At 34.0% G+C, this 17,431-nt stretch overlaps 1 protein-coding gene across 2 annotated transcripts in view; it reads left to right on the top strand.

Moving 5' to 3' along the window:
• LOC100883817 (defective proboscis extension response 20) overlaps nt 1-17,431 on the top strand; it is a 405,987-nt gene that overhangs the window by 384,613 nt on the left and 3,943 nt on the right. For both annotated transcript variants that reach the window (XM_076539924.1, XM_076539926.1), the window contains exons 7-8: nt 9,689-9,872; nt 15,222-15,364. In XM_076539924.1, the coding sequence (XP_076396039.1) occupies nt 9,689-9,872; nt 15,222-15,364 (327 nt within the window). The remainder of the gene's footprint in view (nt 1-9,688; nt 9,873-15,221; nt 15,365-17,431) is intronic.

The raw sequence follows: 17,431 nt of genomic DNA on the forward strand, positions 1-17,431 counted from the left end.
AGAATGTGGGAAAACTCGTGAGAGGAGAAATAACTCGAGAAGACGGATGATAAAGCGAGTTTCGGGCAAAAGGAAAATCTTTCTCCGGCAAAGTCACGATGACTTTATCTCCTTTAAAATGCATCCTTTCCATTCAAGGATTAACTGCTAATCTTCAACTTTATTTTTCGTTCTGTTCTTCCTTTATGGTTCCTTGTGTCTGACATTTACAGTTGGCCATCGAATTAGGACCACGAGAATTTCACTTTTATGGCTAATAACATTATGTCATATATGGAAAATTGTCTTAGTTAATTACGCATTACTATGCGTTGGACTTACACACGTTGAATATCCACGCGCTGGATTACTACGCGTTAGATATCCACACGCTGGATTACTACGCGTAGATTACGGGCGTTAATTCCTATGCTTAGAATTACCACGCGTTGCATTGTTAGGCGTTGAATTACTACGCGTTGAATATGCACGCGCTAGATTACTACGCGTTGGATATCCACACGTTGTATTACTACGCGTTGAATTACTACGCGTTGGATAACTACGCGTCAGATTACCATGCGTTAGATGCCTACGCTTAGAATTACCACGCGTTGAATATTCACGCGCTGGATTACTACGCGTAGATTACGAGGCGTTAATTCCTATGCTTAGAATTACCACGCGTTGCATTGTTAGGCGTTGAATTACTACGCGTTGAATATGCACGCGCTAGATTACTACGCGTTGGATATCCACACGTTGTATTACTACGCGTTGAATTACTACGCGTTGGATAACTACGCGTCAGATTACCATGCGTTAGATGCCTACGCTTAGAATTACCACGCGTTGAATATTCACGCGCTGGATTACTACGCGTTAGATTACGACGCATTAGATTCCTACGCTTAAAATTACCACGCGCTGCATTATTACGCGTTGAATATGCACGCGCTGGTTTACTACGCGTTGGATATCTACACGCTGTATTACTACGCGTTGGATTACTACGCGCAGGATTACCACGCGTTGCATTACTACGCGTCGGATTACCACGCGTTATCCGAAACTGCCGCTCTCGCGTCTGCGCATGCGTAATCCTCGCGCTAATTGGTCCGCGTTTTTCCTTAATAATTCAAAACCGAAGCTTCAAACCCTATTTTTGCAAAAGGAAATCTTGCTTAGAATCACGTCAGCTACCCCCCATTTCAGGGGCCTTCGCTAATTGTGAGATACCCTGTGTATTTATTAGACTGTATGTACAGTGTACACATAGTATATTATACATACTTAATAATTCAAAAATGCAGCTTCAAACCCCATTTTTGTAAGGGAAAATCTTGTTCAGAATGACATCCCCTACCACCCCTTTCAGGGAGTAACACTACTTGTGAGACACCCTGTAGTATATTGCCTGGCCATCGCATTAGGACCACATACGAAAATTTCACTTCTATGGCTAATAACATTATGTCACATACAAAAAATTGTCTTTGGTCATGCAAATTATTACTAAATACGTTGATATCGATATATACATAGCAATTTGTTACTATCGTGATAATAAATTGTGTGGGTGATGAGCAATTAAGGGCCGCGCGAGCGTTTACGTTAGGCTTGAGTATCGATAGCGCGTCAGGTGAAATTTGAATGCCACAGAAAATGTCTGCCTACTCAATAGACTAGTTTACAACTCTCTAACATTACCTGAGTTGAAAAGAATTACAGATATTTGGGAAAATGAAGATATAAAGCATATGATGTATACGGAGCATGCCGCTGTGACCAAAGCAAAGGAAATACAAGATATTAACATGTGTTAATAATGTTATGTACAGTATTTATGTTAGTAGCTAATATCATTACAATTTGAACAAACCTAATTTTATGAAAAACATGAAGAATGCTTAAAATTGATAGTAATCCTAATTCGATGGCCAGAGACTGTATTTATAACAAAAAATAACCAATATCTTTACGTCGATTCTTTTTTTAACACGCTAGCAGCATCTATATCCTGTCGTGGTTTCGTCGAGATTATCCTGCGGATCCTTTGCCAAACCCCACAGGCGGTCTAAACACGTCGACGCTGATTCATGGTCGCACGATGCTTATCGATTTTGTCCTGGATCTGTCGTCCGTTTCCGCCGTAATTCTTTCTCTTTCCGGTGATATCTTGTCGTTTCTTTGCCGCTGCTTTTTTCTGATACGAAATTTCTGGGATTTCTGATTGATCGCGTTCGTTAAGCGGGTGGGAGATGCGGAATCAAGGATTGAAGTCACTATGGTGGGACGGGACGGAACGCTAATGAGTACGGGAGCTTGCTAAAGGCAGGGTTTTGCATTTGTTATGATACGGATTTGAATATTTGGTAAGAGAGGTTGGCAATTTCGAGATTCGCGTATTTGAAAGTTAGGGAAAACGGAATTTGGAGATTCGGAAAGAGAATTGCAGAAATAAGGAAAATTGGGATTTGAGAAATTTGGAAAATTGAGGCTTTGGAGATTTCGAAATTTGGAGATTTAGTGATTTAGAAATTGGGGAATTTGAGATTTTGGTGACTCTGGAGATTTGGAGATTGAGAAAATTTGGAGATTTGAGGATTTAGAGATTTGGAGATTTGGAGATTTGGAAATTGGGGAAATTGAAAATTTGGAGATTTGAAAATTGGGGAAATTGAGAATTTAGAGAATTAGAAATTGGAGAAATTGAGAATTTGGAGAATTGGAAATTGGAGAAATTGAGAATTTGGAGAATTGGAAATTGGGGAAATTGAGGATTTGGAGAATTGGAAATTGGGGAAATTGAGAATTTGGAGATTTGAGGATTTAGGGATTTGGAGATTTGGAGATTTGGCGATTTGGAAATTGGAGAAATTGAGAATTTGGAGAATTGGAAATTTGGGAAATTGAGAATTTGGAGAATTGGAAATTGAGGAAATTGAGGAAATTGAGGAAATTGGAGAAATTGAGAATTTGGAGAATTGGAAATTGGGGAAATTGAGAATTTGGAGAATTGGAAATTGGAGAAATTGAGAATTTGGAGAATTGGAAATTGGGGAAATTGAGAATTTGGAGATTTGGAGATTTGGAAATTGGAGAAATTGAGAATTTGGAGATTCTGCAGATCTCTAGACTTAGTAATTAGGGAAATTGAGAATTCTGAAATTTAGAGATTTGGAAATTTGGAAAACTGAGAATTTGGAAATTTCAGAATTGAAAATTTGAAGATTTGTGAATTGGTTAATTTGAAAATCTGGTAATTCGTGAATTTGAAAATTGCAAAAAATGAATATTTAAATTCTTGAAATTTCAATAATTGTACAACTCACACTTTGAAAATTTCAAAACTTAAAAATTGAAAATTTTGAAATTTACTAATTGAATAATCAACAAAATCAAGATTCCGTAAATTTTTATTTCTACAAATCCTTACAGTCATCAGTACATCTCGTACCAATATCGAACATCAGTTCAACCGATCATTCGCACTCAAGACAAACAATCTCTTTCGAATAGTCGTTATACAATTACACACCGTTGTTATACTATCATAAAGCTAAACATATTCGTTTGCGTTCGCAAATAGCTTTCTGTTTGCTGAACATACTCCACGGAATTTCACGGAAACTAACAGTTTGCTTCTCCTACGGCGTGGGGAATTAATTTATAACCGGTGCCGATAAGTTTCGCGGTAGTTCGATTGCCATCCTGGCCAACTATTTGCACGAACTGTGGAAGTTCGCCGAGGAAAATTGGGTCAAGAAGCGAAGGAGAAAAGTGACGAATGTCAGCCACCGAAACGCGAGATCCTCGGACGATCTTGATGAATTACGGCAGAAGGAGAACCTTCGTTGCAAGTTCGGTTAAAGTTTCTCGGAAAGTCGATAATCTGCTCGAATTTGCCGCCGGGTTTCTTCGGCTATGATACCGAAAGATTTTACGCCGTCTTATCCGGATGAAAGTATTAGATTAAAATGTAATCCCATGTCGGGAAGCTGGCTGGCATTGGAACGCAACGAACGAAGCTGCTTGATTCCCGTTTTATGAACCGCGAATGTTTCGTTGCGGTGATAAAAGCTTATGTTACGTTTTTTTGGGGATTAGTTCAGTTAACACTAAATTTAAAGGCGTTGAATGCGTACTTATTTTGGAATTAGAATCGAAGTTGAAAAATAAAGAAACAAATGATAAGACGTATATTCTGGAATTTAGGAAATTGGGAGTTTCAGAACGTGGGAATTTAAGAATTCAGGAATACAGGATTTCAGGAATTCAGAATTTCAGAATTTCAGGATTTCAGGATTTCAGGATTTCAGGATTTCAGGATTTCAGGATTTCAGGATTTCAGGAATTCAAGAATTCAGGAATTCAGGAGTATAAGAATTTAGGGATTTAAGAATTCAGGAATATACGAATTTAGGAATTTAAGAATTCAGGTATTCAAGAATTCCGGAATTACAAAATGTAGAAATCGACGAATTAAGGAATTTAGGAATTTAAAAATTCAAGAATTCAGGAATTCAGGAATTCAGGAATTAAGGAATTAAAAAATTTAGAAATTGAGGAATGTAAAAATTTAGGAATTTAGGAATTTAGGAATTTAGGAATTCAGGAATTTACGAATTTAGGAATATAGGTATTTATGAATTTAAGAATTCAGGAATTTAGGAATTGAAAAATTTAAAAATTGCGGAATTTAGGAATTTTAGAATTTTGGAATTTTGGAATTTTGGAATTTTGAGATTTCTAAGTTTGAGAATTTGGGTACTTGGTAATTTTGAGAAATCGATACTTCTATGTTTGTGGTTTTTCTTAAAATTTGAAGACATAGAAATTTGATAAATTAGAAATTTGAAAGTATAGACATTTGACGACCTAAAATAGTTGAAATATGGAAATTTATTCCTGAATTCCTGAATACCTAAATTCCTCAATTTCCAAAATGTTTAAATTCCTAAATTCCTGCGTTCTTGAACTATTAAATTCTTGAATTCTTGAATTTCTGAATTGCTAAATTCTTGAATTTCTGAATTGCTAAATTCTTGAATTCCTGAATTCTTGAATTCTTGAATTCCTAAATTTTTAAATTTCTGAATTTCTGAATTCCTGAATTCCTGAATTCCTGAATTCCTGAATTCCTGAATTCTCGAATTGCTAAAATCTTGAATTCCTCATTCTTTATATTTCTAAATTCCTAATTTCCTGAATTCCTAAATACTCGCGCTCTGAATTCCTAAATCTTTGAATTCCTGAACTTCTGGATTTCTAAATTCCTATTTGTATCCTCTTAACATCTACTCCAAAGATTTCCTACAACATAACCATATACCTTTACAAAAAATTCCTAAATCAAAGCAACAATTTCACAAAGTCTATGACTGAGATATTTTTCACACTCGCTGTGTATGGAACATCCTATATCACTTAGAACGCACCAGCTGGCAAATACTAACTGGAATTTTTTTTTCACCACAACTTTTCACTTGACTCGCTCGATCGCTGTATAATACAGGATTCCCAACGTTCCAGCGGGTGTAGCGTTCTTCCCAAGACTTTTTATCGGCCGGGTTCCATGCGGGGATCAGGAACGCGGTTAGAATCGCGTATGTATACAGGGCTGTTGTCGAGTATAGGATTTTTACGAAACAACCGGTTCTGTTAATGGAAAAATATTCGAGGATTTCACGGAACATCGGTTCGCATGCGGTTTCCTTGCAAATCCTTCGATTCACGAGCGAACCTTCGGCCTTTTTGTTCGCTTTCGAGGATTTCGTCCCGATTTTAGTTACCCCTAAATCGACATTCTTTCCCCTCGGTCGAGCAGTGACCAATCCACGCGAAAATAGAGCTTGTTTCTGGCTATTTGCGTAAATATACGTTTGTTATTGTTCGGTTAAACCGTGTGTAACTTTCGGGTGACGCAGGAAATTACTGGCTCGTCCGTTTCGCTATGGCGAACTTGAACGGAAAATCGCCCATTGTGTACTCGACGGAAAATCGAGACAGTGATTCGGGTCAGATTTTATAGGGTGGGTTTCGAATTTTTAATATTTTATATAATTGTTTTTAATTCATTTCTTGGTTTAGAAAATTGTGAGACTTCTTTTGTATTTTAAATGTGTGAAGTTTAATGTTTTGAGTAAGATTTAATAGGTACTTGTTATTTTGAACTATTTATGGTTAAATATTGACTTTTTTAAATTCTTAAGTGTGCAAATATATACTTCTAAATTTTTAAATTATAGTATCTACATTTTTAAAGTTGCAAATTTTCAAATCTCAAATCCTATGTTTCTAAATCTTCAAATTGTTAATTTGTTAAATTGGAAAAATGGTAAAATGGTAAAATTGGAAAATTGTGAAATTGGAAAATTGTGAAATTGTAAAATTGTGAAATTGTGAAATTGTGAAATTGTCAAATTGTCAAATTGTCAAATTGTCAAATTGTCAAATTGTCAAATTGTAAAATTGTAAAATTGTAAAATTGTGAAATTGTAAAATTGTCAAATTGTCAAATTGTCAAATTGTCAAATTGTCAAATTGTCAAATTGTCAAATTGTAAAATTGTAAAATTGTAAAATTGTAAAATTGTGAAATTGTAAAATTGTGAAATTGTCAGATTGTGAAATTATGAAATTGTAAAGTTGTCAAATTGTGAAATTGTGAAATTGCAAAATTATAAAATTATAGAATTATAGAATTATAAAATTATTAAATTATAAAATGGTAAAATTATCAAATTATCATATTATCGAATTATCGAATTATCAAATTATCAAATTATCAAATTATCAAATTATCAAATTATCAAATTATCAAATTATCAAATTATCAAATTATCAAATTATCAAATTATCAAATTATCAAATTATCAAATTGTCAAATTATCAAATTATCAAATTATCAAATTATCAAATTATCAAATTATCAAATCTTCAAATTCTCAAATTTTTAAATCCTCAAACACCCAAACTTCTCTATACATATAAAAGTATTATTACTCTTTTCATATCTTTGTCTAACAAAACTACATTTAATTATAACAATTATTATATTTCATACATATCAACATAGTTATGTAAATCCTCCTTTTCATACGCACTAAATACACTTGTATAAATAATACATTTTGTATTTTCAACCTTAATACCACTTCACTCAGCAAGTTTATTTTTCATTCATTCTCTCCCCTTCGTCGGTTCTTGTCTTTAATTATTATCTTTGCATATGCACCATGTACGGCTGACCATAATCGCCCTTAGTACTCGTTGACCACTTAATGGCTGGTGATAATAGTTACCCTTAGCAACGAAAGGGTTAAACGACGTCATTTCTATTCGTCCTGCAACCCACATCAAATCAAGGAATTGTTGGGAAATCTACCAACCACGGTAAACCCTTCTCCGCCATTGCTCGAGATTTCGTTCGATATTTTCACGTGGAGATAAACTTCGTATTGGAAATGGTCCAGAAGATGGCGGATAAAAGATTGCATCTGAATTGTGTCTGAATAGTCGATGCTCTTAGAGCGAACAATCGCATACTGCCGATATTTATTGACTGAAGCATTAGAAATTAGCATTAATCTTCTTCAGAGCTCAAAGAGGAATACAAGAGGCGACAAGCAAATTTTTAGAGAGAGAGAGAAAATATAACCAATTTAAATGCTGAAGCGAAGTGAGTCGGGTGAAGTACGACTTCGACGATATTTCGTCTGCGCATGCGCGTAATGTTTAAAGATGGCGGTCGGAAAATGGCTTACATCTGCATTCTTCACCAGTAATTTCTTTGTAATAAATATTCTGTCATTTCTCTGTAACACATTCTTGTTCTTGTAATACATAGTTCATTTCTTTGTAACTTATTTTTAATAATCATTTCTGTAATATATTAAAATATATTGTGTAGAGTAATCATTTTAGTATGTTTTTCCTTCAACTTTTCAATATCATAAAATTGATGTAACTACTTCGAAAATCAATATTACTAACATAGAGAAAATTGACGAGAAATAGACTTGTAATTATGGAAGGTTGACATGAGATTGGCTTGATTTTAATTTCCCGCTCGTTTGATCAATAAATTTAAAGGGACAGTATTTTCCATCAGACATCAAAGGTCCCGAGTGTTGTTTTTTGTTGTATCCCTACTTTTTGGCTTTGTATAATATTCAGTAGTCTGATGAAAAAAATGAACTGAATCGCAGAGTGCAATAAATTTGCTCGAAAGAAGGTGAATTATGGAACACTTGCAAAACGAGTGGGCAAAACATAGCTCGATATATGAAGTGAATAAATTTGTGAAATATGTGGATTTTTGTAGATGGTAGAACTGCGGACAAGTTTTAATTTTGCATGAAAAATGAGGTGAAATTGTAATGCAATGAGAATGTAATTTAATGAGCATTGGGTTATGAAGAGGATTATGAACTTTCATAATCCTATATAAATAGTTATATTGCCATATATGGAATTGTAAAAGAGGACTTTATTAGAATTTGTAATTTAGATAGAGTTGCTTTAATGCAACGTTTTGGAGGCTGAGAAGTTGTGAATTAATCTCATCGAATAATATATGTAATTTTGAACGGATCTATCAGCAAACAATATCAAAATTTTGGCAGTAAAAAATAAAAACAAGATACGAATTCTTTTCATACTCTAAACTTAGCATAAATAATAAAATAATAAGTACTATTTATTCATAATATGTAATACTTAAAAATTATGTATATGTATCAAATTATTTTACGTATATTCAGAGACTTTTCACGTTTGACCATCGCTCTCTTGTTTAAAGGGTTTAAACACAACTTTAAAGAGTATTTTACAAAATCTAATTCCTTTAACAAACATGGCTACAGAAGCTGCAAATCCAGTAAACGAACTAACAATAAAACGGATGCAACACGGTTAAATCAGATTCCTCTAAATACATTTCACTCGCTACTTTTGCTTTAAATCCTCTCTCTAGACATTCTGCCGCTAAAAGCTTTCGCTCTAAATCTACATCCGTCCTTAAGAATTCTCACTTCCGTACACATTCAGATGCATGCACACTCGGGTACATATGTACATTCACAATTTCTCGCTTTCTAAACGCATAAACTTCAATTTTTCTTTTACGAAAAAATGATACAAATTTATTAGTATTAAATACTAATATATTTTTAAATAAATGCAAATATTGATATAATATTTTAATTGATATGTTTATTATGTATTATATATGTATTAAATGTTAAGTATGTAATGAATACGTATTTTAAGCTTCAATTTTTTAGCAACTTGGAAATTTAGAAAATTTTGTAAATATAGGAAGTTTATGAAGTTTATGAAGTTTAAGAAATTTAGGAAATTCTGGAAATTTGAGGAAATTTGGCAAATTTAGGAAATTTGGGAAATTTAGGAAATTTAGGAAATTTAGGAAATTTAGGAAATTTAGGAAATTTAAGAAATTTAGGAAATTTAAGAGATTTAAAAAATTTAAGAGATTTAAGATATTTAAGAAATTTAAAAAATTTAAGAAATTCAACTCTATAACAATAAATAGTTCCCTATATCTGACGCTTTTATCCAATAAATCATAGTACAAGAGGTTAAAAATAATAATTACACCTCATTACAGTACCTCTGCGGAATCTATTCATAATACTTTTACCAATGTGTGATCTGCACCCTGATGGTTTGTAATCAAATTTCAGAACCGTCCGTCCAAATAGTGGACGCCCTGGGTGAACCACTGAGGGACAAATACTACGAAGCAGACAGCACTATCGAGTTATTGTGTGTGGTGCGTGACATAGCCATGCAAGTGCAGTACAGCGTCGTCCAGTGGCTTCATGGCAACAGAGTTCTGAACTATGACACGACGAGGGGCGGTATCAGGTGACTCAAACATTTAAACCCAAACATTTCGACCAAATTCGACCTTCAACATCCGCATACTTGTCAAACCTCAAATTCCTCCACTTTCCATTATATCGTTGACGCATTCCGTTGATGTTTGTTCACTTCACATACTTTTATTGATACGCTGCGTAAATATACCAAATTGGACCTTCGATATTCACATACTTATCAAACCTCAAATTCCTCCACTTTCGATTACATTGTGGACGCATTCCGTTGATGTTTGTTCACATAACATACTTTTATTGATACGTTGCGCAAATATACTAAATTGGACCTTCGACATTCACATACTTGCCAAACCTCAAATTCCTCCACTTTCAATTATATCATTGACGCATTCCGTTAATATTTGTTCACATAACATATTTTTATTTATACGTTGTGTAAAGGTACCCCTTGTATTTATTAATTTTGGATATTTAAAGATTATAAGTCACTCATGTGTCTTTGGTTAGCAAGATCATCCTGCAGCGTTTTATAAAGAATAAACTTGTGAAGGAAGTGATGATGATGATGATGATGATTAGTGTTATGGGCATCGACTGCCATGGTCATTAGCCCAGTGAAGGAAGTCATATATAAATTTATGTCAGATGTCAATTATCAGCTAAGTACAAATAGTGCTTCCATATGTGAACTAATCTCTTGAAGAAGAAGTTAGTCACACACAAATTTATATGAGGCATCAATCATCAGCTGAGTGCAGACTATATTGCAGTATGTCGACTAATCTCTTCAAGATGAAGTTAGTTACACAGAAATTTCTATCACATGTCCATAATCAGCTGAGTGCAAACTAAATTGCAGTATGTGAAACTTGTTCAAATGTGGACTAATATTTTCAACAAAAAGCTAGTCACACATCAATTTATATTAGACGTTAATCATTAGCTGAGTATAAACAATGTTTCAATAAGTGGATTAATCTCTTGAAGAAGAAGTTAGTCACACACAAATTTATATGAGGTATCAATCATCAGCTGAGTGCAGACTATATTGCAGTATGTGGACTAATCTCTTCAAGATGAAGTTAGTTACACAGAAATTTATATCACATGTCCATAATCAGCTGAGTGCAAACTAAATTGCAGTATGTGAAACTTGTTCAAATGTGGACTAATATTTTTAACAAAAAGCTAGTCACATATAAATTTATATTAGCTGTCAATCATCAGCTGCATACAAACAGTATTTCAGTACGTGGAACTTTCAATGTGGTCCAATCTGTCCATATCATATTTAAATGTATATCAGTTGTCAATCAAACACCAGATAACAGTATTTCCACATCGATTTCCCACATGGACCTCATCCCAGGAATTTCGAAATTGATGCTGGTCATTCTTCCAAATATAGCACAAGCCCCGAAGTAAGCAAACAAAAGGGAAGGTTATGTCTGCATACTCTCTGTCTGATTGCGGCCTAAAGCCAGTCTTTGCGTCACTTGCTATTCTCCGGATGCGACTGATCGTCCGGGTCTTCGTGGCCCGCCATAAATCATGCACGATATATCCCTACTGAGCAAGGACCCGACGATCCTTCGAGCTGTGGCGGTGCTTGTATCAACGGAAACGGGATCGTGTCACGCTCGTTACGCCGGAGTTATAATCCAGTGTCAACAATTCTGGTTGCCTTTCCACCCCCGGCTATCTGTACGTTGATCCCTAGTCTGGTGTGTAAACTTTGACAGCCTTGAAAATACGCCTGATCACCGAGACGTTGTGGAACAGGGAACTCGATGGCGAAGGTGGGTTCCAGACTCGCGAAACCTTTGTCGATGGCTTCGAATAAACACCGCTGGTAAAGTTAGGCCGGTACAAACGTGGTGGTTTCCGGGAAATGGAATTAATTGGCGCAATGTGTACACAGGGTACAATACCGTTTTGTGGAAAAAAGAAGTGTTTGTACGGCTTCACGCAGCGGAGCCTTTTATTGAACGGAATTGGACTGGTGTTTTAGGGATACGGAGGGGAGAAATAAGGAAAAAATGGAGGACAGTTTGTAGTGGTTATAAATTTTGTATAGCTTGTAGAAAAGATGTAGGTGGAGTAAATTTTAGTTGAGTATGGAGTTTAGAAATTTTGGGATTTGAAGTTTGGGAATTTAGAAATGTAATAATTTGGGAGATGGAAATTTGGAGAGATGGAAGTTTTAGGGTTTTTAATTTGGGGCACTAGGAGGTTGGAATTTGTGGATTTAGGGGATAACAAAATTTCAAAGTTGAAAATTGAAGAGTTGGAATTTGATAATTTGAAATAATGGAAATTTCAGAATTCCAAATTTGAAAAATTGGAGGATTGTGATTTGGAAATTTAGAGGAATGGAAACTTTGGAATTTTGAATTTGTAAAGGGTTGTAATTTGGAAATTTGAAAATTTAAGTTTCTGAAAATCTAAAAATCTAAAAATTAAAAAATTTAAAACTCCAAAAATCTAAAAATCTAAAACTCCAAAAACCTAAAACTCAAAAAATCTAAAAATCTAAAAATCTAAAAATCTGAAAATCTAAAAATCTAGAAACCTAAAAATCTAAATTCTAAGAATCTAAAAATTTCAAACTTAAAAACTTAAGATCTTATTGACATAAAAATTTAAAAATTCAAAAAATTATAATAATTTCTTAACAAATTTCCCTTTCAAAGATATAATATTTCGATAATAAGGATGCAGTGGAAAAGGAGCAGCATCTTCCGTGTACAGTATGCAAGTTATCAATCTTAATTCGTCAGCTGACTGGACTTAATCTGACATAATCTTCGTGTAGCGGTAAACGTATTACTTACGTGAACACATTAATTAATTTCACGTTCGTTCTTTTGGTCGACGGTGGAACGTGATCCATCAATCCGTCATACAGTAAGGTATACAAGGCTGAAACCAAAGCTTGGAAAGTCATGTTGTATTATCTAACCATGCTTTGTCCTATGGTTTATTGCGTTATCATATGTCGTGTGCATACATCCATGCAGCTTTGGTCATTTAACAGAATCGATTAAAATTTCGAATAATAAAATATTTTAAAAAATGTGCATGAATAGAGACATTTTATATATGCATTTTAATATTTGTTTGGAGTATATTTCTATTTTCAGTTCTTTAGGGTAAGAAGTGAACAAAATTTCCTCTAATTCTATAGAAAATTTAGAAAATTTGAAAAATTGGGAAAATTTGGAAGATCTGGAAAATTTTTGTAAATTTGAGAAATTGGGAAAATCTGGAAAATTTAGAAAACTTGAGAAATTTAGAAAATTTAAGAAACTTGAGAAACTTGGAAAATTCGGAAAAATCTGGCAAATTTGAGATATCTGTAAATTTGAAATTTTAATAATTAATAAATTTTTAGTTATAATTTTGAAAATTTAGCAATTTGAGAATTTAAGGATTTAAGAACTTAAAAAATTATGAATATCAAAGTATAAAATTTTGAGAATATAAGAACCATGAAATTTATAAATTTGCGAAAGAAATATTAGATATTGGTAAAATTAAAAATATACCTATATGAGAATATAAAAATTAACAAACCTCGAAATTGAAATCCTAAATATTACTACCTGAACTCTCCACAAAAACTACGCAAAATCGCACGAAATATAAAAACCAATATCACCCAGAAACTTTCGTTCGCAACTGTACCCATTCTTCTAACGCACAATTACTGTATAGTAGATGATTTCATTCTCCTCGAGTCTAACAAATAACACCGTGCTCCTTGTTATCGCTCCATTTCACGTTAAATGCAAGACGAAGGGTCGGTGTTTAATTGAAAAACTTTCCACCGCTGTAATTTGTCCGATATCTCTGGCAAAAGACGATGGCTGGTTGATCCACGGTGTTAAGCAACCTCCTAGCAACCGCTGGTTTCTTTCAGTTCCGCCTTAATGCACCAGCTGCTTTTCTATGTATTGGTTCTTATTTGTCTTCGTTCGAGCGTCTCCTCTTTCCTCTTTTCTAATTCCACGAAAAGAGAAATGCGTTTTTCGTTTCAATTGGATTAACACTCCGATGGAGGGTTGTAAATTTGTCCACTGCATGGCTCTGTTATTTCAATCACGCGCAAAATGGCCGCTGCGTGCAGCTCGTCGAGTGTATAATAAACGCGATTGAATCATCGTACTCGTATACGAATGATTTAATCGTTCTGCTATTATTTTAACCTGCGATTTTATCGTGTTTTAACGATTTCATTTCCGTTGAAATACTTGCCATAAACTTATATTGGATCCACTACTGAAGATCAATTTAACTTATTTAATTTCTTATTTTTCAATTTTGCGCGATTCATGGTAATGTGAATAATAAACATTTTTTGGTAAATTATTTTTTATTTTCGAAACTTTTATGTGTCCCAATTGAATTTATATTTACTGTAGTATTTTTTTATTTATTATTTTTCGTTCTGATTTTTATATACCTTTTTGCATATTCATGTAATATTTGTATTAAAATTTTATTTATGCAAATTATTTTGTAACTTCTGCTGTAAATAAGTTGGGAATGTTCATTGCTACACGAAATAAAGATAATATAATTTTCTTTGCGAAATTATAAACTAATTACAATTTAAATAATAAGTGAACGGCTAACTTTATATAAGTACTTATTCGTTAATTTTATTCAAACAATTGTTCCTTACTAAATAACACTATTTTCCTTATAATAACACAACTTTAACTCTCTGTTTCAAAGAACTAAAAAGTCGTTACCAACAAAATAATTACAAAAGTATAAATCTCGTACTAGTAAAAATAAATAAAGATACTTACAAGCGTCATCTGTAAGCATTATTTATTATTTGACCGTACGAGGTACTCTAAGTCCCCTCCGTAGCAGTTAAGAATGAGACACATTCCGCCACAGAAAAGAAAATGGCGAAGAAACTAACTTTCCTTCAGATTTAATCCCAGCAATTAATAACAATAAGGAAGCGAAACGAAGGATATTATCCTGAAGCAAAAAACTCCGTTCCGTTTTTTTCCCTGGCCGTCACAGAACGTAACTGGAAAAAGTTGTTCGTAATCCCCATTACTTTTTCAAGCCTGCGAGCTCAAAATGGTTGACGCGTAGGAACGAAATGAGGGAGAGGGTGAAAGAGAAAGAGGTATAACATCCATTTCGTCTCGTCTGTGATTCAGAAAAGCGACGTATATTAAGCGTGCTACGAAAAGAGAAGCTGGAGAGAACGGAAGGAAATAAAAATCTGCAGGATGATCTCTAAAAAAATTGCCCTAGCCGTTTGTTCGACGTGCGCTTCCGTTCCGTGTTCCTTCGTGTCGGAAAAGTTGGGAAATTGAAATTTCAACACCCTGTACGTGTGTTCCAGCGTGAAAACGGACCTAATGGAAGAGGGGGCCAATTCGACTCTCAGCATAGCGAGGGTGGGACCAGCTGACAGCGGAAACTACACGTGCCATCTCACTACCATGCCCGATCAACCTGCCACTGTTCACGTGCATGTGCTGAACGGTGAGAATTATTACTTTTTTAACTTATCTACTATAAATAATACGGTATAATAATATAATATAGTAATATACATTAGAATATACAGTATAAGCGAAAATGATAATAATATGAGTGAAAAAGTTCTACACAGGGGGGGAAGAGACGCCATGTTCGTCAGCCGAGCAGTGTCACGTGACTCGACTTCGGGTACATTCGTGAGACGAACTTATGCAAATATGTAACTTTCTTATTTTTTACTCTTTTGTTACGAAATTTTTTACAATAGATTCTTGGTATTTTTAAGATTAAAACAAGACCAAACATGATATAATTCGAACGATATTTACTGATTTAATTGAAGATGATAAGTGTTGAGCGAAGGGAATAGCGATAGAAAGAGATGTTAGGCAAAGATTAAAATTTTTTTGCATCGTTCACAATTTCAATGCGTTACTTTCTTAGTTTCTTCGTTTCTTTTCAGTCCTTTTTTTTGACATAACTTTTCCCAAGGTATTTGTCCCATGTTCCTGATTAAAATTACATGAAACATAACGCAATTCAGGACATATCTGTAATAACTTATTAAAAACAGCGACATAAGCGGAAAATAAATAATCAAATCATTGTAAAACGTGAACAATTGAATTTTCTTTCAATCAAAATTCGAAATACATGCTTTAACATTTGATTCTCTGAAATTGCAATTGAAAATTTGAAACTAACAAAATGAAGAAGAGTTGTAATTCATCGCTGCTGTGTGAAATAACGAAGTCAACAATATAGGATTCAATATCAGCGGACTGTAACATTTTACCTGGTTTCGTATAAAATTTGAATGCAATATTCCGTGTCCCCATAATAGTTCAGAAATTGAATCCCTTCGAATCCGCGATAACTTCGAAAACGACCAGGCGCGTCCTTTTATTTGGCCAACTGCATAAAACAGATTTCACCGAACGCAACTTCCATTTTATCGACTTTGAGCAGCATTTATGGCATTGCCCCGGGTCACTCGACAATTTCACTTCACTCTATGTCGCTTATTCCTATGCCGTTTCACAATCGTGAAAAGTTCAATGGCTGAATGTAAATTAGAAGTCGATACAATATTTATTAAACGAAGAATTTATATACAAAATTCTCCTTTGTTTACGCTTCTCGTTCGCTCTTTATACGATCCGCATCTCGTTTTACTCGCCGTGAATTATTGCTTGTTTAATCATAAATTCAATTTAATTGCGAATCGTACGATCTGATCGAGTTTCACGATTCGTTGAAACGACGTTAGTTGCAGTTAACGAAGAACTGCAATAAATAATTATTGTTGGTTGAAAGCTGCGTGAAGCATAAATATTTTTTTATCTGTGTTCCTAAAAGCTTTTTCGACAAACAGTCGGTTTTTACGCGTTATTTATAACAAGTTCATGAAAACGATTCACAACCGCAGCTGAAAGGTAAAATTTTATAAACCGACCGCTCGTAAAAGTGCAGGTACGTTTTAATCCCTCGATTCGAACTCTGTTAGTGAAATTTCATTTTCAATCGGATTTAAAAAAAAAAACTTAAGTGATACATTTTTGAGTAGTCATCACCTTTTCGATTAATAGTAAATTTTCGATTAACGCAAAATAATCACGAAAACTGGGCTGCAATCTTTAAAACGTTGTCAGGATAGGTCCCGTGACCACCGTAGAATATCACGTAATATTTATGCATATTACAGTTAATTACAGGTGTTCGTGACGAAAAAAGTGAACGAAATATCAGAGAACGTAGGTTTTACGAGGCTGCAGCGTGATTATAACGATCTTAAGTACAATGCACAACGGCGCCTGATAAGATAAAGAAAAGTTATCGCGACGAATAAACTGTTTTCGTGTAAATATAGCTACTTCTGGGCGTAAACTGAAAAGTTTATTGGTAATTTGATAAACCAAATTGTTAAAAAGAGACTTTCACGAGAGTAGTCTTGGAAACGGGAAGATATTTCTATTTAAACGACTTCAGAGTTTACAACTTCATATTTAAATATGATATTAAAAATGAGGCATTTTTAATCGATATGCAATTTACTTTTATACTTGTGTA

This window comes from Megachile rotundata, chromosome 2 (assembly GCF_050947335.1).
Source record: "Megachile rotundata isolate GNS110a chromosome 2, iyMegRotu1, whole genome shotgun sequence".
In the NCBI taxonomy this organism is placed as follows: domain Eukaryota; kingdom Metazoa; phylum Arthropoda; class Insecta; order Hymenoptera; family Megachilidae; genus Megachile; species Megachile rotundata.